The sequence below is a fragment of the Panthera tigris genome, chromosome C1, assembly GCF_018350195.1.
Source record: "Panthera tigris isolate Pti1 chromosome C1, P.tigris_Pti1_mat1.1, whole genome shotgun sequence".
Lineage (NCBI taxonomy): Eukaryota > Metazoa > Chordata > Mammalia > Carnivora > Felidae > Panthera > Panthera tigris.
Genome location: NC_056667.1, coordinates 190,601,753 through 190,626,271, shown reverse-complemented (window position 1 = coordinate 190,626,271; position 24,519 = coordinate 190,601,753). Strand labels below are relative to the sequence as shown.

The following is a 24,519-nucleotide window of genomic DNA, read 5'->3' as shown; positions in this document are numbered from 1 at the left end:
TAAAAAAAAAAAGGTATAAACTTGCCTCTGACTTTTCATGTGATAAACGTCTTGGGCAGAGCTGACAGAAACAGCCAGAAAAGAAAATGAAAATACATTTGCATCTATACTAGAGACCAAAGTCAAGCTGGAAACACATCTAAGTGAGCCATTGTTTTTCAGGTGTTAAGCCCAACAATCAAAGAAGAAAAATTCCTCTCTTGGTTACAGTCTGAGCCTCCCATCCTCCTGTGGCTCCCAACCTGCTATCGGTTATCTGCCACTGAAATGGTCACTCACCCTGTTCGGTGTAGAATCTGCAGGAACTTCCCAATCACTGGACTGAGGTACTCATCAGTGTTTCGCAGACGGTCATTCTCCAAATGGGTCTCGGAGTAGAGCTGTGTCTCTCCAGATTCCTTTTGAGGTCCTTCTCACAGATCTGGAACTCAGTTAATATTTTGAAAATTAGTCAGTAATTTTCTGCATGAGGGATCTTGGTTGACAATAAATTATATTTTATCTTCCGTAATTAATGGAGTATTAAATTCTTCCACTAACACAGTCTGATCAATAGACATTTGTATTTCTTTAGGGGGAAAATGTGTTTTCTTTTGTTACAAAAGAGATATTTAAATTTAATTTAAATATTTAGCTTAAATATTTAAGTATTTGGGAGCTATTTATAAGAATTACAGTAATAATAATAGTTTATGAACTGTTGAGTGTTAGGCTGAGGGGTTCACGTGGACCATTTCGTTTAAGGACTTGTTAGAACCTCTATCCAAGGTGGCATTATTATCCCCAATTCGCAGAGAAGATAAATGACTTACTTGCACATGCTTAGCAAGTAGCAGATGTTGGCGGACTGAATCCAGAGTCTCTGCCTTGCGACTATGATGCTATACTGCCTCCCAGTGCAGAAAGCTGGGAACAAGGGCTCAGGATCCAAAGGAATAAAATCAGGTTTTGTGGGGGCAGCTCACACCAAGTCTTCACTCTGCCTGGAGGAAAGGGCAGATTTGGAAGCTAGGTTTGGACATTCAGATCTTTCCAAAGCTTTGAGGATAAAAGTCAGAACCCCACCTTAGGGAAAAGGGTGCTGTTGGTCTCCCGTAAATAAAACAATGAAGAAGTGAAGTTAAAGTGGTTGAAAACTTGGGGAGGAAAGAAGGAAAGCAGCAGGTCTAGGCCAAGCACAGGGATGCCATTATCGTGGTGAATGAACACAGGTAGGTGCTGAAGGGGCGGGGGTAGGACTGAATTGCTGAGAAAACCCAGTTGCCAAAAACAAGTCAAAGAAAGGGGTGTCCAGAGGGGCAGGAGTGAGGACTTGGGGACTCTGTTCCTCTTCTCATCCTATACTTGCAGATCTTTACTAGCCCAGACAGTAAGCATGCTCCCTGTGGGTATAAATTACATCTGCTGGGTCACCAGCCAATCTGGAAATCAGGTTTTAGTTTTGCCAACGAAATGAATTGGGTTTGCAGAGAATTCTGAGTACATGGTGAAATTTCATTCATGATTAACTGTACTTTAAACAATAAAACCTATAAATGGGAAGGACTGTTGGAAACCAAACCAAAGAAATCTCCATATTGCAGTGAAAAACAAACTCCTTTTATATTGGACAGTGGAGGAACATGAATATGATGTACCATGTGATATGCAACCAATAAATAAGTATTAATTAAGTGGTTACCACATGTCCTGCACTCCCCCCAGGGGCAGAATTCACTTTGCAGTTATATAAAACACAACTTTTACACCGAAATGTTTTTAAATTATTGTGTGTAACACAATGCAGATATTATTAATCCTGTTTTACAAAGGAGTCTCAAAGAGTTTGAGTGGCTCAGGTCATACGAAGGCGGAAAGCAAAAAGGGCCATACGCTAAAGTTGAGACTACGTCACTTTCTACTGAGAATGAAATTAAGCTTCCTCTTAGAAATGCCTCCGTGCAACCCATCTTTCTTTCTAGACATCCGAGGCAATGTACAGTTCTCATATATGCAGATGGCTGAGCAACTTGCCCAAGGCCATTAACCTCTCTGGACCTCGGTTTCTTTAGAAGTAAAAGAAGGACAGCTGGAGCCAAAGGAGTGCTAGACTTACTTTATCTATAACCTTCTGAGTCTATTAGAAATTGCATGTATTACAGTTCCAGCCTTCAGCTTGTGTTTTTGGCTCTCATAAACTCCAGCAATAGCCTCGCGGCTTTAAGTTTTAGTGAGATGAAGAAGGTCATTTTAAAGCAGAAGTGTTGGCAGATCTGGAGGTAACAGGGAGAGGCAAAAGCTCAACCTTATAAAGAGGAGGTAAAAAGATCAGAGATTGTTCATAAGCCAGTGTTACATTTTAGCAGGATGTATCATATTTATGCTCTGTAATAGCCATGTAAGGTTGGGATGAGATTGGGGGAAAACGCAGACTTGGTTCTCTCTTGGTAAAGGCACCAACAGATCCATCTCATCAGGGATGGATGGATCTACGCCTTCTACAAAGGTGTAGAAAACTACGCCTTTTCTCATGTACCTGTAGGTAGCTTCTGAGCATAAAGGGACTAATGCAAGGTTAGGGTCAGTGTATTGTCCTCGATGAGTCGACTGCAGCCATATGTAATGCTGATAAAGTAGCCAGTACAGGTGGCTCATCAAATAATCTTTATATAAAATATCATGTTATACGTTTCACGCAAACAGCAGTTATCTTCCCAATTCTGCATGTTGAATCATTTTCAAAGCTTTGTAAAAACCTTGCCAGGCCAAGAAGGCAGGGCTTACCAGTCCCATTCTTCTCGTGAAGAAACTAAGTCATTCACTTAACTTCTTTCGTCTCATGTTCACTGAAAACGTTCAGTGCACCAGGTATCCTCCAAAGCATCTGACCTTAAGTTCCCACTTCAAGGTCACTGGTAATGGTGGGGTGTGCGTCCAAATTCAAGCCTCCTGTACCAGCGGTCTGTTCCAGGGGTAAAAACAGCTGGCTGTCCATTCAGGCGGTATCCCTGGGCTCAAAGCCTAGTTCCCCCTCTGACCAAGATGTGGTGTAACTGTGTGCAAGTTGCTTAAATTCTGATTGCTTCAGTTTCTTTATCTGAAAAAATGAGAATAATAAGAATGCCTTACCTCAAAGAACTTTCATGGGGATTAACTGTCAATACATGTAAATGTATTGCATACACATATGCACATGTATACGTGCCTGCCCTTAGTAAGTGTTCCAAAACATTGGAACTATTATGGCTACCTTGGTTACTATTCTAGCCATTCGATGCTGTTTATGAATCCTGTATCATGGAACGAGGTGTCAGGGTTAGGCAGTGAACAAGGGCAGCTGACGGTCGGTCTCACCCAGCTTACATTCTTCTGCTCTGCCTTCCAAGGACTGTGGTCAGAAGACCTTCTGCCATCTGGCCTCAGGAGCACTCCAAGTTTTGATTCCTCTGTTCTTCAGAATAACCAGCGGGTCTGATAGATTCGATGTGCTCTAAGCCCTCCTTTTTGGCTCCGGCCTCCTTACCCCACTCCTTTCTATCTGGAACTTCATCCTCGTTGATCTGGAGCCCAATGGCACACTTCCTCCATGAAAACTTTTCTGACCTTGCAGCCCACAGGGGTCTCCCCCTCTCTCCCTCCTACAGCACTTGCCTTCTATGCCTCACATTTGGTGCATAATCACATATTGCTTAACTTTTCCAGTTAGGACCACAAGCTTCCCTATCATCTCTCTGTAGCAAGACATGAAATTTGAAGAGCACAGGGGTCTGGTCATATTTCTTTTTCTGTAACTTGCAAGGGAGGGGTTGAAAACTCAAATGTTTACAGGAGCTAGGCACGTAGTCTACATGTGAGAAGTTGGCCAGGTAGGGACTGTGGTGAGCTGGAGGGTGTTATCTCCAGTCTAGAAGGAGTAGCTGTCACTTTGCCCTCACTTATTATTGTCATTGATGAAGAAGACAGAGCTTTTATGCCACCTACACTGTGTTTGGAGAAGAGAATTAAAATATCAGAAAAAAAAAAGTGTAGATCCCCAATCTTTGACAAACACTATGATTCCACTCAAATATCGTCAAAAGTCACTAAATCGTAACTATGAGGCCTTACCAGACCTCCCTGATATCACCATATTATGAAACACCCCTCCTTCCCATGGGTCTCAAGATACCCTCCTCTCCTGCTGACCATGGGAGATTTAAGGGTGTGACTGTTCATAAAAGAAGGACTGCAGTGTTGATGTGTTAAGAAGCTTGGATGTTGTGGTCGCTCCCCCACACTCCAGCTGAAGGAAAGACCCTCGTCCACTGTGTTTCTTTCCTACAGACAGAGTTCTAGAAATATCACAAAAGTTGCTTTTAAATTCTTTATCTACGGCTATATTTTCCCCAATACCATGCAGGAACACAGGTCCAGTATTATCCTGTCTTGAAATTCCTCAAGAGAAGTCAAAAGTCAGAATGTACTGAAATCTCCCGGTGTTTGGTTTTTGATTTTGTTTTGTTTTGTTTTGTTTAGTTTAGTTTTGTTTTGTTTTTTGTAACTTGGCGACTAAATTCAAAAGATTTGAATGCCACCATACAAAATGTGGCTTCAGACTTAGGGCTCTGTCTTAAGGGTCGTAGTACACAGTAGCCTGCCTGTAGAAAGTGTTCGGTATATCTGCGGGGGCATGAATCAGACTTCTCTACTATAGTTTGTTGGATAAAACGATGTTAGTGTAATGCTGTATTATAAAAAAATACTATCAAAAGAAGATTTCTTCGATTAAAAATAACATGTCAGAGTCACTTAACGTCCCTACAAAGTTTGGGAGAAATTTTATGCTTACTTGATAGCCGTGATATCTCCTGAATGTTCTGGGGTACCCATTCTCCACCTGAACGTTATTTTCTGAGCTCATGAGCGAGTTGCCACGTTAGCCTTACTTCCGTTTTAATTGACAGATACCGCTGTCTGAAGTGTCTCGACTTTGACATCTGCCAGGCGTGTTTCTTATCTGGTCTTCACAGCAGGTCCCACCAGAAGGCCCTTCCTGTGTTTGAGCATTGCGTCCAGGTAACATCTAGTGCAAGATACCAACCATTCATGAATCGGTACCCGCGACAGCAGTTCACAAACTTTGCCTCCAGTAAAACCACAGATTCTGCTCCTTTCGTTCACGATAATGTTTAAGAGTAAGGAAGGGGTGGGATGCCTGGGTGGGTCAGTCAGTTAGGTGTCCGATTCTTAATTTCGGCTCAGATCATGATCTTTCGGTTTTTGGTGAGTTCAAGCCCCCCATCCGGCTCTGTGCTGACGGTGCAGAGCCTGCTTGGGATTCTCTCTCCTCTCTCTCTGTCTCTCTGCCCCCTCCCCCACTTGCGCTGTTTCTTTCTCAAAATAAATAAATAAACTTAAAAAACAAAAGTCTAGGGAAATGGCAAACTCAACCTTAAATATCTCTCAATATAAATCTACAAAGTTTTTTTTTACATCATAGATTTTATTAAAACCTATTAGGGACAAGAAAAGGCCAAACAACACTCAGTACGAAGCCACTGATAACACATTATATTGCAGACAATATCTGAGGAATAAGAGGGGAACAGCATTGGGAGTGGACTCAAAGAAAAGGCTTTGATTTGGTAAAAATGACAAAACTAGGTTTCTAGTTACTAGTGCCTCTGGGGAAAACTTTCCTTTTAGCATGTCTTATCCTGAGCCCTAAACTTCCAGTATTTTTGCTGTAGGAAAAATGAAAGAGAAAAATTGCCATCTCGGTTTTGACTGAAAGAATATTAAACTGAGACCTCACAGCTGCCTTTCAAATGTTTTGTTTTGTTTTGTTTTGTTTTGTTTTTTAAGAAAATCTACTCAGCAAGAGAATTCAGGTCTTTTGAAGAGACGAGAGAAAGAGGATAGTTAATTTTAAGCAAGGAGCATTTTCATTTTCCCAGAAAGAACACTTTCTTCTCATCGCTAAGTTCCTACAAATCCATTTCACCATATAGATTTTGTCACACGGCAATGGTGAGAGATGTTGATTAGCTATCCTTACGGAGGACAGCTTTCTCTTGTTCTCTCTTTAACATGAATGGTCCACAAAAGTCAAGTGTTTGGATCTTGCCAAAGAATTCCAGTGGGTATTGTTTTATGAAACTTAAATAACCCAGATGCTGGGTTATTTGTTGGCCTGGGGAGATACAGGGCTTCTTGATGTTAGACTGACACCATGTGGTCACTTTGTTATTACACTTCAGATTTCAAGAGCTGAAAATCTTTGAATAAAATCCCTCATTCCTTTGTTCCTTTTGGCAGAAATTCTTAACGTGGGGTTGATGGGTGGACTTCAGGTGGAATCCACTGATATTTTGTATAGAATTAATTGTATGAGCCACTTTTCTGTAGATAAATCCACGAGTGACCATCCAGTGTGGAAAGGAATCCACACCCCAAATGTTAGCAGCCCTGGACCTAGCCCTGTTTCATACACCTTCTAGATTCAGCCTTCCAGGTTACTGGATTGCTCTAAGGAAGAGAGGCTATTTGTGTAAGTTGAGTGATCTTTAATTTAGAAACTTACACTGCATGGACAAGTAGACAGAATGCAAAGAAATTCATGTAGTAAGGAAGTAACATGATTTTTCTAAGGACATAAAAGTGAATGAAATAATTCCAAAAACTTTCATTGTGGCCAGTCCACTCAAGTAAGGAAAAAAGACCACATTTAGACTGATAGGACCCCTTTTTAATGTTGGCTATTCCAGCAGATGTCAGCAAAGGAGAATACAAAATTCCTCCTCAGGACCCTCAGAAACAACCTGCTCCAAGGGCGCTGTGGGAGAAAAGAAGCTTTAAGAAGGCGGTGGCTCCTGGACCAGGTGACCCCAAAGAACATGGCTGACCATGCAGAGGCCAGGTGAGTGTCCATGAGTGATGGTCCTGTAGGGCAGCCCCCCAGGAGCCTGGGGACTGAGTTATGCAGCCGGCACAGCATAGCACAGCACACACACACACACACACACACACACACACACACACACAGCTGCTTTCATAATGCTGGCTGTAAAGAAGGCACAACCTGGGGGTGAGAGTGTGCTTAAGATGTGTTTCCCCTCCAAAAATGATCTTTAATTTTAAAGTAGAACAAAAGGCAAAAGTACTTCTAAATGGCCCATCCTGACATTTTAAAGGCATCAAACCCAGGAGCCTTTTAACAACTTTGCTTTTTAACCCTAGTTTTGTTGGTTTGCTTTCAAAAGCCTAATTTAGAATTAATACTTTATTTTTATTAAAAAAGGGAAAGAAAAACACTCAGAATCCCATCACGCACAGATGAGTACCAGTCACATTTTAGTAGTACCAAAACAGGAATTATGCTGTGGATACGACTTTTTTAAGTTTAATTAATTAAGAGAGAGCATGTAGGGAAGAAGCAGAGAGAGGGAAAGAGAGAATCCCAAACAGGCTCCATGCTGTCATCGCAGAGCCCGATGCTCGGCTCGATCCCATGAACTGTGAAATCATGACCTGAGCTGAAATCAAGAGTTGGACACTGAACCAACTGAGCTATCCGGGTGTCCCTGTAGATACGATTTTTGATTCTTCTTTTCATCTACATTAAATGGAGAGTATTTCCCCTGTCATTAGTTTCCAAAATATTATTTTTAATGGCCTCACTTTCATCCTTATAAGGAAGTATCATAATTCATAAACAACCTGATTATCATTAAACATTTTGGTTATTTTCAAAATTTGCCCCATCAAAATTCTGTAGTCAACATCCTTATACATGCATCTGCCTATAGTTTAAATATTCTATCACGATAAATTTGCTCAAATAAAAGCATTGGATCAAAAGTTCTGAATTTTGTTAACCCTTAAAATTCAGAGTACCAAATTGTGCTCCAGAGAGTTATCTCAAAGCTTGCCCAGCACTACTAATATATGAGGTCACCTATCACTTACCTAAAGATCACCAGCTCAAAGATGACTTTAAAAAGTCTTTGTGGGGGCACATGTGTGGCTCAGTCGGTGAAGCGTTCAACCCGGGCTCAGGTCATGATCTCACGGTTCATGGGTTCGAGCCCCATGCAGGGCTCTGTGCTGACAGCTCAGAGCCTGGAGCCTGCTTCGGATTCTGTCTCCCTCTCTCTCTGCCCCTCCCCCACTCATGCTCTGTCTCTCTCTGTCTCTCAAAAATAAATAAACGTTAAAAAAAATTTATTTTAAAAAGTCTTTGTGATGGGGGCACTTGGCTGGCTCGGTTGGTGGAGCATGTAACTCTTGATCTTGGAGGATGTGAATTTGAGCCCCATGTTGGATGTATTGTTAAAAACAAAATTTTTTAAAAAGTCGTTGTGATGTTAATTTTGGAAGTAACCATCTTAAAATGTAAAATTGTAGAAAACAAAAGAAAGAGATACTGTTTCCATGGGCTTATGATCATCAAAATTTTGGGAGAAAAAAACCCAGAATTATTAATTTTACCTACAGAGAGTAGAGGAGATCAACTTAAATCAGACTGGTATTCATTTATTAACTTTTTTTTGTAATCTTCAAATGTTTTCTCAGACACCCACCAGCATATTTCTATCTCAATGCCAGACCCTATTTCTAGGGTCATTTTGTCACTTTCCAATCTAAATATGTTTTATAGTTTTTTCCTTTAAAGGAAAAACTACATGTTGACAGTGCAATTAGATGCCCTTTATTATGCCTGTGTCACACTTACCTAACAGGCTGCATCAATATATCTTTAAAGTTAGAGAATTTGAGTATCTGGATGTATATCTTTAATATAGTACAAAGAATTTTAAAATAAGCACAAAGATATCAGGTGCCAATTCATCTGTCTTCTTCAAGACAGATTTCACTTTTCCCAGGCAAAGAAATAATACAATGTGTTGGTTAGTCATCTGGATTTATTATACACTTGAGATCTTGTCTAAATTCCTACTTTCTCATAGTTAGAACACAAAGATCCATACTCTTAATTCTATTTCTTTTGGCTGCTAAAGCCAGACTGATGTTTTAAAAGCACAAATTTGACGGCATTCCTCATGTGCCCATATCCCCTAAATGCCCACGTCTGACATCCCTCCAGTATCCTCCCATTGATTTTAAGCTAAAAACTAAAAGTTGTAATAACCACCTGGGTGGCTCAGTCGGTTAAGTATCCAACTCCAGCTCAGGTCGTGTTCTCGCAGTTCTCAAGTTCGAGCTCCACGTCAGGCTCTGTGCTGGCAGCTCAGAGCCTGGAGCCTGCTTTGGTTTCTGGGTCTCCCTTTCTCTGTCCCTCCCCTGCTCACACTCTCTCTCTGTCTCAAAAATAAATGAACATTTTAAAAAAAGTATTACCCTTAAAAACTGTAATGATTTAGAAAATTTCTGCATATTTTGGGCCCCCTGAGCACCTCTCCAGCTTCATCTTCCCCCCGCCCTACATTGTCTCATATCTTCATGTTCCCCGCAAGACTAAGCCAGGTACCCACCCTCTGAAGACTTAAACCTTTGCCTTAAGGAATTGGTACCCCTCACTCCTAAAGACCCATAGAAGTCTTTGCTCATATGTCATCTCATCCATGAGGCCATTCTTGATCACTTACCATTTCAACCCCGTCGTCCCTGTCACTGGCATTCCAATCTGCCTCTCTTGCTTTATTTTATTTCAGAGCATTTCATCAGCACCTGACTTCCTATATATTTTGCTTTTATTTTTTGTTTGTTTGCTATAATGTGAGCTCAGGGGTGGGGGTGGAGAACCTTTTATTGTTTCCAGCTGTATTTCCAGAATTTGGAACAATGTCTGCATTTGATAAATGCTCAATAAATGTCTGTTGAATGATTGGCTGATGGACCGAATAATACAATGATGGATGTTTGATGAAGGAATTGATGGGGGTAATAAGATAGGTCATGAACTCTTTTAGAAGGGAGCATGAGAGGAGCACCTGGGTGGCTCAGTCGGTTGAGTGTCCAACATCGGCTCAGGTCATAATCTCGTGGTTTGTGGGTTCAAGTCCCGTATCGGGCTCTGTGCTGACAGCTCAGAGCCTGGAGCTGTTTTGGATTCTATGTCTCCCCCTTCCTATGCTCCTTCCCTGCTCATGCTCTGTCTTTCTCTCTCTCAAAAATAAATAAACATAAAAAAAAAAGAATGGAGCTTGAGAAAGTCTCACAAGAGTGATTACACAGTGTTGGGAGAAGGTAGTGAAGTGATTGAGCTTTGTCCTCAGTCAACTGTGTGGCTTTGGGGAAATCACTTCATGTTTCTATGACTCAGTTTCTTCCCTTGATAATAAAAATAACCTGTCCTATAATAAAAATAACCTGTCCTTCCTACTCCGAGTAGTATCAGTGGAGATAAGAGGAGGGACAGAAATTGCAAGCGCTATGCAAAGCTAAAAGTTTTTTAAATGTCAATGTGTTCTACTCTGTCTACCCGAGTACAGTGAAGTGTTCCCCAAAGTAAAATTCTTGTGTAATAATTTTCAGTTTAGCTTAGATATTAATGAGTTCAGAAATTCTGATCAGTGGTTGATCTAGGAGAAATGATGAGGAATATTATTATTTAACAATGTGACAATAGGCAGAAACACATCGCTGATACCTGTTGACATATTAGTACTGATCATTATCTAAGAGATTAATGATTTTGCCAAGTGATAGTACTAAAAATTCATTCATTGGTTCAGCAAATATTCTGCAAGGTAATGAGCCTCTTCCCTTTTAATGTGAATTCACTCACTTTAAATATAATGGTTTACATTGAGATTATTTTCACTTACAAAAAACATAACCGAAAGCCAGGTGCCAAATATCACCACTGTTATTAAATATTTTGGGAAGTTCTTACTTATATAATAAAAAAATTAAAACAGTGAAACAGACAAAATTTCTTTCATTTGCAGCTAATATGATTGTAAATCTCCAAGAAATCTTAAGTAACTCTAGCAAAAACTATTAGAATTAATAGGCTTTGAGTGGTGGGAAATAAAATATATATGCACAAATTAATAGCTCTGTACTATGATAACAATAGCCAGCTAGAAATTTTGTTAAAATCCCATTTACAGTACCTGTAAAAATTATTTTAAAGAGAAACTAGGGGGGAAAAGCTTAGCAAAAAAGATACAAAAGCCACATTAAAAAAACTATAATATTTCAGAGTGCAGAAAATAAGACCTGAAAAGGGGGGAAACATACCAAATTCATGAAGGAGAAGACTCTAGCATGAGAATTGTACATGCTCTGAAAATTAATATAGTTGATCCTCATTATTTGTAGTTATGAAATTTTTGAATGCACTTACGAAAATTTATTTATAACCCTAAAATCAATACTTGCAACGTTTTCCTGGTCATTTGCAGACATGCACAGAGTGGCAAAAAATTTGAGTTGCCTAAGGCACGGCTGAGGTCAAACTGAGAGTCACTCTGCCTTTTTGTTTCGGTTTTTATACCGTAAACACATCCTTTTCACATTTTTTGTGCGGTTTTTTTTGGTGGTTTCCCTGTTGCAAAGTGCCGGCATTGTGCTGCATTGTTGTCTGCTGTTCCTAAGGGCAAGAAGGCTATGACATATGTGCCTTAACAAGAAAATGTGCTTTAACCTTTGTGCGGGCATGCATTATAGTGCTATTGACCATAAGTTCAATGTAAACAAATCAACAACATGTATTGAATAAGGTGTCCATAAACAGAGACACACAGGGGCACCCGGGTGGCTCAGTCGGTTGGGTGTCCGACTTCGGCTCAGGTCACAATCTCACGGTCCGTGAGTTTGAGCCCCGCGTCGGGCTCTGTGCTGACAGCTCAGAGCCTGGAGCTTGCTTCAGATTCTGTCTCCGGCTCTGTGCCCCTCCCCCGTTGGTGCTCTGTCTCTCTGTCTCTAAAATAAATAAACATTACCCAAAAAAATTAAAAAAAAAAAAAACAGAGACACACATAAAACAAAGTTATATATTGAGTGAATGACGGAAATGATCTGCCCAGAGACCAGCAAGAACCTCTAACCCTGTATTTCCCCTTGGAGCGGCGGGTCAGTCTGCATTAAGTCAGGTTCACAGTGACTGTGTAAAACAGAATGGCCATCATTAATGAGACCTGACTGTATTTAAATTAAATCCATTTCCAAGTAGAATCACAATGTTTTTTAAAATACGATAAAATGATTTTGAAGGCATTTTGAAGTAATAAATTGTACCAGAATATTTTAAATTATAAAATTGAAGAATAGTGGGAAGGGATGTTTTTCAACAGATATTAAAACTTACTATAGAACCACTATGTATAAAAAAAGAATGAACATGTAGATATGAGGATAAGATATACAATTTAATTATTGATTCAAGCGTAAATGGGAACCTAATATATGATAAAGATGATGTTTTGATTCCCCCAAAAAGGATGTGTAGTTGGCTATCCATCTGAAAGAAAGCAAACTGGCCCTTATTTCATCCTATAAACTAAAATAAATTCCAAATTGTTTAAAGTTTAGATGTAAAAACAACTCTGTGTCTCCCTCTCTCTCTGCCCCTCCCCCTCTTATGCTCTGTCTCTCTCTCTCTCTCAAAAATCAATAAACATTAAAAAAATCTGTAATAAAAAAAGGGCACCTGGTGGCTCAGTCGATTAAGGTCATGATCTCATGGGTCGGAAACCCGCATTGGGCTCTGTATTGATAGCTCAGAGTCCGGAGCCTGCTTCAGATTCTGTGTTGCCCTCTCTCTGTGCCCCTCCCTTGCTCTCACTCTGTCTCTCTCTCCCTCTCAAAAATAAATTAATATTCAAATTTTTTAATATATAAATGTAAAAACAATTTTAATTTAAAATAAAAATATGAAACTTAGCGTTGGAAGAGATCGTCCTAAGAAAGACAGAAAAACAAAGCATTGTGAAGTAATAATAGGCAGATATAGGGGCACCTGGGTGGCTCAGTTGGTTAAGCATCCGACTCTTGATTTCAGCTCAGGTCATGATCTCACAGTCATGAGATCAAGCCCCACATTGGGCTCTGTGCTGAGTGTGGAGGCTGCTTGGATTCTCTCTCTCCCCCCACCCCTGCTCACTCTCTCTCTCCCTCAAAATAAACAAATAAAATTTAAAAAATAATAATACACAGATATCCATGATAACATGCACACTTAAATATTATCCTGTGGTGGATGATATAAAGAAAATCAAAAGATAAACTTAGAAAAATATTTTCACTAATAAGACAAACTATATGACAGAAAAGCCCTTGCAAATTGATAAGAAAAACCCAAAAGAAGGAGAAGGAAGGAGAAGGGGAAATGAGGAAGAAGAAAATGAGGAAGAGGAAGAGAGTGAGGAGAAAAATACACCAAATATATAAATAGGCAACCACAGAAGACGTATTGCAAATGGCTATTAAACACCCCAAACTATTCTCAATGTCACTAGTGGCTAAATTACAAATTAAAGGAACAACGAGCTACCATCATCGTATCTAACAGAACAGCAAAGCGTGAGTGAATAACCACACCCAGTGCTGGTAAATATGGAAGAGAATAGGCGCTCTGAAATTTAGTAGGAACACAAGTAGCTGCAGACTTTTCAGAAAATAAGCTGAAAAATCTCCATTTGTTTGTTCATTCCATTAACCTGTAGCTAACACTCTTCTAGGCACTTAGGATACATCAGTGAACAAGAGGGACAAAGCTGTCTCTGCTTTCTGAGAGCTTTCATTCTAGTGGGGAGACTAGACAATGAAAAATAGGCATATAGGTGAATTGTATAGTATATGAGAAGTTATAAATACTAAAATAAAAGAAAAAAAAAGAAGCAGGTGAGAGATGCCAAGACTTAGAGGAGGAATTGGTAGCACATTTAAATAGTGGACGTCTGTGAAAAGTCACATTTGAACGATGCCTTGAAGGAGGTGAGGGAGTGAATCCTACAGGCGTCTAAGAAAAGCCCTGCAAATTGAGCAGACAAGCAGCCAGAAGTGGAAGTGTGCTTGGCAGGTCCAAAGAACAGCAAAGAGGCCAGTTTGGCAGAACTCGGCAAAGGAGGACACGCTGAAAATAGACCAAGGGGATGCAAGGGTTGGGGCAAAAGCAGAAGCAAGGTCGTATCATAATTTCCTAAATGTTCTTCCGGTGTTCCTCTTTTCAACTTTGAGTTTACATTTGAGTCCATTTGGAATTTATTTTAGCAAGGGTCTGACTTTGCTTTCTTTCAGATGCGTGCCAATTTTGCTATCTTTCCCCCCACTTAATTACATTGCCAACTTTGCTACATATTCGATTTCCTTATATGCTTGGATCAGTTAAGAGAATTTATATTCTCATCCTCAGATCTTATGGGTCATACTAAACTGTATGGTCATGGTGATGCTATAGTAAGTAATAGGAGAAAGTAGCTATCATCTGAAATAGGGAGGCTGTTTTTGGAGCAGGTTTTGGGGGAGGATGGTCAGGAGTTCAGTTTGGGATAGGTTAAGATTGAGATATCTCAGACACCCATGCGGAGATGTCGACTAGGCGGTTGCCCATTCATGGTCTGGAATTTGGGGGCAAGCCTCCTGGAGGTGCAAATTTAGGAGTTGCCAACACAGATGGCTCTTCAAGCCATGACATTCTATGAGATCGCCGAGGAGAGTATAGACAGAAAAAAGGTGGATAGCGGATTGAGCCCTGCAGCAGTCCACATTACAAAGTTGGAGAGCAGAAGAAAAGCCAGCAGGGGAGACAAGAAAGATGAATGATCTAGGAGGAAAACGAAGAAAATGAGGCATCCTGGAAGGTAGGTAAAGTGTTTCAAGGAGGAAGGCGTGGTCTCCTCTGTCCAATGCTGCTGCTAGGGCAAGCAAGAATTGGCCTTTGGATTTTGCAATGAGAGAATCATTGACCTCAAAAAGAGCAGTGTAAGACAGTGGTAGTAGCAAAAATCAGACTAGAGGCAGTTTAGGAGAGAATGGGGGCTGAGGAATTGAAGATACCAAAGAAAATTCTTTCCAGGATCTGTGACAGTAGAGGGAGCAAAGAGTCAGTGTGCCTGAAGCGCAGAGAATGTTTTGTTATGATGGAAAAAATAACAGCATGTTTGAGTACTGAAGGGAATGATCTTATGGGAATAAAAGCACCACTACCTAGTAAATAAGGACACACATTGCAGCACTGGAGGGTGGGGCAGTAAACCGGAAACAACCCACGGGTCCACCAGTAGAAAACCGGTGGAACACACATGAAACAGACATCCAACAGAACATAATAAATCCTCTTAAATGAACAAATTTAAGCACGTGTCTATTATACTAGAGGGCATTCATCATCCTACATTAGCCAAAGGGCAAGTGGCAGAATAATGTGTATAAAATGATGTCATTTTTCTTCCCAAAATAAATCCAATATATATTTGATGTTTGTATGAGAACTGAAAATGGTGTGGAGCAACCCAAAGGTATCAAAATTATCTCAGACGGGGTAGGAAGAGAGTGCGTTACTCAAACATATGTGACAAAGAAGTTACGGGTTCCCCCCAAATCTCCCATTGCTTAAAGACATAATCAAGTGTAGCACAGAATAATCACTTCATTCCCTGTGCTCTCATCACATCCTGTAGAAATAATCGCGTTAATGTCAATAATGATTGTATATTCATCTGTTCATTAAATGTGAAGTATCTGTGAGCAGGGAGTTCCCTGCTTTTATTTTTAATTGTCTTATCTGCAATAACTCGAGATGGTGAGACGCTTTAAAAATAACTTTTGAATAAAAGAATTAAACTAAGTGGAACTGTATAAAATGGAATATGCCTGGCCTTAAACTAATCGGCTCTATTTTATGTTCTTTCTGATAGACACGGTAAACACACACCGGTGCCTAGAACCCCTAGTATCTGACCTGCACAGGATGACCTGGGGGTTTGATGCAGCCATCGCTAAATTTCCTTGCATTCTCCTTTCTAGATTGTCAAGAAGGAGGGTGGGAGATAAAATCCCCACTTCCATGATTGGCTAATTCCTCTCTATCACCTAGGTAGTTGCCTGGGGGAAAGAAAAGCACCAGAAAAAAAAAAAGTCACGCTACTTTAATGCTCTTTTGAATATTAAATTTAATATCTGATTACGCATTTTCTAAAAAGGCTCTCCTCGATGCCGTAGCTGATAATTAAATATTATTAACACCTCTTATAAATCTCTGCTTTAGAGCAGGATTTCTATTCAGATGTGTATGTGATAAAGAAAATATTTTTTGAAATCACTTTTTATCCCCAATCACAAAGTGCTACGTATTTACTATAGAAAACCTGGAACAGCCGGCAATGAACAAAATTGTAACTGCAGTCAAATCACAATGGAGCCACTATTGTAATATTTTAATTTTTTTATTAAGTTTTTTTATTTTAATTCCAGTATAGTGAGATACGGAGTTATATTAGTTTCAGGTGTACAATACAGTGATTTAACAATTCTATACATGACTCAGTGCTCCTCGTGATAAGTGTACTCTTTCCTAATATTAATATTTTAATAGTAATGTGTTAATATTTTGGTGCACTGCTTTCCCTGCAAATACTTGTAATACAGTTTACATCATACTGCAAAGCATATTGATTATATAGTTCCATATCAGTGTAGGTTATGTTGTGAGCATTTCCCATTGCCATTACAACTCTTCAGACAATGTTTATTCGTGCAATGTTTATTCAAGTGGGTGTGGCATTATTTATTTAACCCTTCTTCTGTCATTGGATATTTGAGTTATTTCCAATTTTTGCATACTTTAATAGTTTACTATTGAAATCCTGGTACTTTATTCTTTGTACGTGGTTCCCTAAATGTTTCAGGGGGGTATGTTCTTCAAGTGAAATCACTAGAATGAGAGGTGGGAATGTCGTCAAGACTCTTCATACTCGCTATGAAATTACTATTTAGAAGCTATGCACCAAACTATACTCCTAGCGAATTCAGGTAGCCATCTGGCTTGATCCTTGCAAGTACTGTTACTTAATTTTAAATTTTGTTAATGTTATGAGCAGAATATTTTTTTTTATTTGCTTTAATGTCCATCTCTTCTTAACGTAGAAGGCAATTGTATTTTCTCTTCTGTCGGTGTCTTCTGACCAGTTTCCTGATGCATCAGTTTGTTTCATTAATGTATTTGAACTTTTAAGATTTTAGCCATGGGCAACCCTTCTTCATAGTTATTTCCTTTTAGTCTTATTTATAATGTGACTTGCTATATAGACAGTTTTAAGTTCTATGGAAACATTGTTAATCGTTCCTTTTCTGACTTCCTACACGGTTTTATGCTTGGAAGATTTACTGCGTTAAAAAATCAAATGACCCTTCAGCTGTATTTGCTTTAACGGGGCTTGATTTTTTGTTTTTTGGGTTGTTTTGGTTTTGTTTTGTTTTGTTTTGTTTTGTTTTGTTTGCATAATATGGCTTGGCTTTTTTTCGGCAGTTAAGTAAGGTTTAAGTCTACCTGGGTTTTATTTCGATGCATGTTAGAAGGTGAGGGTATTCTCCTATTCCTACTTTTTTACCTAAATAGGCAATTCTCCCAGCAACTGCCAGTAAAATCAGAACGTGGATATATGACCCGCCCCTTTCCTAACTCCCCCCAGCAGAGGCGGAACTGTCATGATGTGTAATCAGCGTCTGGGGCCGGGTGGTAGATAGGAGGGTCCAGCGCCTCCTCTGCTGTCTTGCTGACATCATTGTTATTTTTATTTTTTAAAATGTTAGCTGTTATTAAACAATTATTCTTCTAGAAAAACTTTAAAACCATTCGTTTTAAAATTAGTCATTCGTATTTTGGTTCGATTTGCATTAAACCTCTATTCTGAGGTGCACATATCTGTCAGTAAGGGTTGTATGTAGCTTACTTCTTACCATTCTCCGTTTCCCACTGAGAACACCCTGGGTCTTTTATGTTTGTTGTACTTGTTTTGAATAAAGGCCTTTCCCATTGTACCTTTTTTCTTAATTATTGATGATGGCATATTGGAAAGTTATGGATTTTTGAAGAGTTCTCTTATAAAGAGAAAGCTTTCTGAACTCTCTTAATAATTTCAAATACTGGTTTAGTGTGAATCTTTTGCTTTTAAGTAAACAATCATACAGTTTGGGGAAAAAAGGATATTTTGGTCTCTCTTTCCAATATTTAAACCTCTCATTTCTCTGCATGTCTTCCTGAGAGAATCCAAATCTTCCAGAACAGGACTGAATAATGCAAGAGGTGGTGGGACAGCTTATCTCACTAAAAATGGAATGAGATTTAATGGGGCATTTCTCTCATGCTTCTCCATTAACTCTGATGGTGTTCGTTGTTGGATTGAAATTCCTTTTAATGTGAAGGAAGTAATTTTCTTTTCTTATTCCTGTTACGTTTTTGGTGGGGGGGGGGGAGGAGATGCAATCAGAAATGATTTTGAATCTATTTATTTTAAATCTCTTTTAAAGCCTCATTTGACATTATCTCATGTTTTCCTTTATTGGGAGAACTGCATTAATAGTCTCTGAGAGTAAACATTCCTGGCATCACTGAAACTAAAAGCTATATCTGTTTGTAGTGAATAGTTCTTCAATTTAACTTAAATTTGATTTGCCTATTTTTTATTTAGAATTGCAACATTTATGGGGCAGCTGGGTGGCTCAGTCGGTTAAACATCTGACTTCAGTCCAGGTCATGATCTCGCGTTTCGTGAGTTTGAGCCTCACGTCAGGCTCTGTGCTGATGGCTCAGAGCCTGGAGCCTGCTTCTGATTGTGTCTCCCTCTCTCTCTCTGTCCCTTCCCCTCCCATGCTCTCTCTCTCTTTCTCTCTCTCTCTCTCAAAAATAAACATTTAAAACAAAATTTTAAACATATATTCTCAAATTAGATAACTACTGGTCAGTCTTTGGCCTCTTTAATATGATCAATTGCATAGTCTTTCCTGAAGAGTAGAAATGTATCAGGTTAATCGGATGTTTCCAAGTGCGCTGTGTATTGGAAACATTCTTCCCAGCTAAAAACTATGAATGAATGGCTACAGTGGTACACACAATTAATTATAATATAGTCTACATTGTTCTTTGTGGCATGTTTTAGAAGATTCGGTATTAATATCCTTAAGAAGACACAAACCTATCCTCATTTACATGTAGCTGAGCAACATGAATTTTCTCTTACCTTTTGCTCCCCCAAAAGAGGGCAACGCTCACCACAACAGCATATGCAGCCAGGGAACTGGACTGGCCACTTAGTGGACAAAGTCCAGCTTTGAAGGGACTGTTGCTAAGTCTACATCCTAAAAGTAAGCTGCATTCGACTTTGATGTCTTTAAATTTTGATGTCCAGTGTCCACAGATATGAAGTTTCTGCCCCCAAACTTGCTGGTATAACTTACAGATAAAGATTTCTTCTGCCCATAGGGGCCTCAACATGGCAACTCAGTATCACACAATGTGATGCTATTCAAAAGTAGGGGGGAGGGGAAGGAAAACCAGTACATCCAGGCATAAGGAAAATGCCAGGAAATTTAGAAGGGAAGAGATGAGAGGCAAAGAGAGGTAAAAGAAATAAAATGAAAGAGAAACTTAAACAAAAAAAAATCCAACGTAATTCTTCATCAAAGGAATTAGAAATGCCACCTTGGTTGTGTGTGTGTGTGTGTGTGTGTGCGCGCGCGCGCGCGCGCGCGTACGGTCTGCAAGTACTTTCTCCTGTTTTCAATCAGTTGTTTATTTGCTCTCCCAAGTGTGACTCCACTGGTAGGTGTTCCCCTCAATCAGTGTAATCAGTACAGTCTGATCCTAAGGAAGGTCTTCAGAACATTATCTGTAATGTTTTTCAATCACCCAGGAAAAATTAAAGTTCCCATGCTGCAGCGGTGCTGGGAAGAAGTGTGAGTGGAGGCTGGGTCCTGCGACCGCCCAGTGACAGGCAGCCCGTGTGCATGGTAACCATCAGCCCCCATAGACCGCGCCCTGCAGGCGTAGCAATGCAGAAGGCTGCAGTTACCCGTGTGGGGACACATTAAGCAGCCTCTCCGTCTCCTGCTTCGAATAAAAGAGGAAGAAAAGCCATTTCCACAACTGAGCCTTTCTTCCACTTTGACATTTCTTTGTTCCAAAGGAGGAAATTTCAAAGAGGTTTTGCTGTTCGGGTTTTCTATCCTTTACTTCACTCTCCTTTTATTCCACCTCACCTCTTTTTCATTTTTATAGTTGCTACAGCCTATCTTATTCATGTAGTACATTTCTTTCTTAGATGAAAAAAAAAAACATTTTTCATTATACAAATAAGATGAATCTGTTTGCCTTAGAAAAAGTTAAAATATTGCAGAGAAAGGCAAGGTCTTTTTCAACCATAATTCCCATCCCGGGTCAGGTTCCCAGTTCCCCAGAGGTAATCTGTTTGGGCTAGATCTTCGCATTTATTTGCGGTATATCTATGCATTTCCAAATATGCATACATACGTGTTCACGTGTGTGTGCGTATGTGTGCACGTGTGTGCCCAAAGTGGGCAAATGGCTACTATCTATTAAACGTAAAACCTGAGAACCCTGCACACATATATGCTCGAGGAGACATTACAGCTTTGTTCACTGCAACATTGCTTCCACTTTCGAAAAACTGGAAACAGCTTGATGCCCTCCAAGTGAGAATGACTAAATAAACCGTAGTACCTTCTCTATGGCTGAACCGTGGTAAGCCCATATGTGCCAACCCGAAACGCTTCTCAACTGCAGAACAACATGTACCACGTGATAACACTGATGTTAATAATATAACGTTCGCGGACTCCAAGGCTATGCGAGGCATGCGGAAGCTGTTTGAACATTTGAGTGAAGAGACAGACAGGCCCAGGTCACTCGAAGGGGCCACAGAGTACACGCCAACCAGAGAGCGTGACTCTAAGTCTGTAGTTCAGTTCCTTCTTCCTGCCCTTCCCTCTTTCTTCTTTCAGGCTGTTCCTGTAGACGAATGTTCCCAAGGTGGCCAGCTCCTCTTCAGCGGGTTTGCAGGAAGGAGATAAGGCCACAGAGTATTGCCACAGCTGCTTATAAGTGTAGAGTAATAAAATCCAATCTCCCATCCAGACGTGCAGGAGCCAAGGGCTGGTACACGGTGCCCCAGGAGGCTGGGCCAGTCTGGGTCAAGTCAGGATTTATACCTGGGTGCCGTTCAGGGAGCAGAATGTGATATGAGAGGCAAAGTTTGGTGGGAAAATCCTAAATGAGAGCTGAGCTGATCACTATTAATTCAAAGAGCCTCAGTGAATCCAAAGAGAAGTGACGACTCTCAGTACACATCCATGTGGGAAGGGGTGGAAAGATAGGAAAGTTTAAGTAGAAAGTGACAGACCGAGAGGAAAGATTCCTTGAGCCAAGATTCCTTCCCAAGGGGAAGTCAGTGGCCCAACTGCTTTTCATAGATGCCTTTGGGGAAGGAGGTTTTCTGGGCAGCAGCCTAGCTCAGGCAAAAGGACTGTTGTAACTTATTTTTAAAACCTAAAAATCTTGTTCATGGTGAAATCCTTTTAAAGAAAAGCATCATGTAAAAATGAGATGGTGAAGTTGCCCTGTGAGCATATGAACATCTGCATCCTTGTATATGAACCTAAACCCAAACACCACTCACTTCTTGAAATAGACTGTATTTCATATATGTATGATATACATTATATATATTAGAATACGTACATATCTCATTATCATGTTCCTAAGATGAATTGCAAGGAATGTGGGTTAAATTCAAACCAAAAGACAAACACTCACATTCTGTATTTCTTGCTCCTCTAGGCTGTGGTCAGCATCAGGAATGAACTGTGGAGAACTCACGAATCCGTTAATGCACTCCACAGGGAGTGGAAAAATTTCTACAAAGATATAACCATGTTTTTTTATTATTATTAAGAAGAAATCCCTTAAACAGAGAAATACTAAGCCCAATACGAAGGTAAAAGGAGACTTTGGTTCTACTTGAGTTAAGCAGAACAGAAATCATCGGGCTGGTTCCATTAAGCTTGGGAGATGGGGACAGTGACCAGCATAGGAAAAAAAAGAGAAACTGATGCCACTAATGGCTGTAATAAGCACAATAGTGTCTAGAAAACTGTCCAGAGTGACTTCTGAGGATATATCTTTGTTGTGTGCTTCAAGTCCCTGGACTGACTCCTTTCTGAAAAACCCATCATAAAGATACATTTGAAACTCCAATTATAATCAAGGATATTAGAGCCAGACTCCCTTTTCATCTGAATGTGATTGCCGATAAGTGTGAGGGCTCTCCTTCAGAGATGCCCACTTTAGGCGGGAGCCCAAACCAGACCCCAAGGCCTCTCCAAGACCTATGGTAATTAGGAATTTCAGAGGTTCTAACACTGAGAAATCTTGTTGCGTTTGCCACTGACAATTTGATTCCTACAAATTCCACCCATATGCCAACCGTGCTGATTAAAGAAGAAGATTGTACTTCATTCTGCCAGTTTTAATTGTACACATACTCCGTCACCGGCACTATTTTAGGCCCGGGCCTGGGAATATGGCAACAAGCAAACCAGAAGAAAAAAATTTGCCAAAATAAAGAGACAGTAAGACATTATTAAGTAATAGAATAAGTAAGGTATACGTAAAATAACAAGTAAAATATATCGTATGTCATATAATGTGAGTGTCTGGGGGTTTGAAGGCTGGAGACTAAGTCCAAAATCTAAGGCTTTATCAAGCTCCGTAGCAATGAGACATGCAGAAAGCTAAGAAGACAAATAAGTAGGGAAGGGGATGTGAGGTGCTGGAGGTCGGGTTTTTGCAATTTCAAGTAGGGCAGTCCAGGAGCCACTAGGAGAAGTTAAGGTGGCAGAGTAGTAAAGGGACCCTGGGTTTGTCTCATCCCTCAATCACAGCTAGATCAACATCAAACCATTTTGAACACATAGGAAAGAGATCCGATGATAAACAGAACAATCCGCATAATTTGAGGGAGAGAACACGGGCAGGTAGTGGTGCGGAGAGGCGACCTAGGGGAGAAAAGCAGTGGAAGCCATTTTCCAAGAAAGGAGAAAGAGGGAAAGAGAGCAGTGCTTCGGGTTTGCACAGGAAAGCACTCCACCCCCAAGCCCCGGAAAGTGGCTAGAGAGAAAGTGAAAACAGGCACAGAGGACTGCGCAAGAAACCTGTTCGCCCAAACCACTGACGGGAGTGGGGAGGAAGGAGACGGATTCAGTACCGTCAGTTTTTTATAAACGGCAGAGTACAGAGTTTGAAACTTCAGAGGTCAGCTGTAGTGCGGTCTGAGGACCCCCTGGGTCGCACAGGTAGCAGTGGTTCCCCGTGCATTTGGTAGAGGTGCTACAGCCTCTCCGTGGGCAAAAGATCCCACAGGTGCCATGGAGCCACCAAGGTCACCAGTATAGGTTGTAATAATTCCATTTTCATTCATGATTTTATCTATTTGGGTCATCTCCCTTTTCTTTTTGAGAAGCCTGGCTAGAGTTTTGTCAATTTTGTTTATTTTTTCAAAAAACCAGCTCTTGGTTTCGTTGATCTGCTCTACAGTTTTTTTCGATTCTATATTGTTTATTTCTACTCTGATCTTTATTATTTCTCTTCTTCTGCTGGGTTTAGGCTGTCTTTGCTGTTCTGCTTCTATTGCCTTTTGGTATGCTGTTAGATTTTGTATTTGGAATTTTTCTTGTTTCTTGAGATAGGCCTGGATTGCAATGTATTTTCCTCTCAGGACTGCCTTCGCTGCATCCCAAAGCGTTTGGATTGTTGTATTTTCATTTTCGTTTGTTTCCATATATTTTTAAATTTCTTCTCTAATTGCCTGGTTGACCCACTCATTCTTTAATAGGGTGTTCTTTGACCTCCATGCTTTTGGAGGTTTTCCAGACTTTTTCCTGTGGTTGATTTCAAGCTTCATAGCATTGTGGTCTGAAAGTATGCATGGTATGATCTCAGTTCTTGTATACTTATGAAGGGCTGTTTTGTGACCCAGTATGTGATCTATCTTGGAGAATGTTCCATGTGCACTCGAGAAGAAAGTATATTCTGTTGCTTTGGGATGCAGAGTTCTAAATACATCTGTCAAGTCCATCTGATCCAGTGTGTCATTCAGGGCCCTTGTTTCTTTATTGACCGTGTGTCTAGATGATCTATTTCTGTAAGTGGCGTGTTAAAGTCCCCTGAAATTACCACATTCTTACCAATAAGGTTGCTTGTGTTTGTGAGTAATTGTTTTATATATTTGGGGCTCCCGTATTCGGCGCATAGACATTTATAATTGTTAGCTCTTCCTGATGGATAGACCCTGTAATTATTATATAATGCCCTTCTTCATCTCTTGCTACAGCCTTTAATTTAAAGTCTAGTTTGTCTGATATAAGTATGGCTACTCCAGCTTTCTTTTGGCTTCCAGTAGCATGATAAATAGTTCTCCACCCCCTCGCTCTCAATCTGAAGGTGTCCTCAGGTCTAAAATGAGTCTCTTGTAGACAGCAAATAGATGGGTCTTGTTTTTTTATCCATTCTGATACCCTATGTCTTTTGGTTGGCACATTTAATCCATTTACGTTCAATGTTATTATAGAAAGATATGG

The 24,519-nt window shown here is 40.1% G+C and overlaps 1 protein-coding gene across 1 annotated transcript in view; it reads left to right on the top strand.

The window, feature by feature from the left end:
- Positions 1 to 24,519, top strand: part of DYTN (dystrotelin) — a 53,143-nt gene that overhangs the window by 15,139 nt on the left and 13,485 nt on the right. The window contains exons 8-10 of the mRNA XM_007089949.2: positions 163 to 326; positions 4,923 to 5,034; positions 6,729 to 6,877. Of these exons, the coding sequence (XP_007090011.2) occupies positions 163 to 326; positions 4,923 to 5,034; positions 6,729 to 6,877 (425 nt within the window). The remainder of the gene's footprint in view (positions 1 to 162; positions 327 to 4,922; positions 5,035 to 6,728; positions 6,878 to 24,519) is intronic.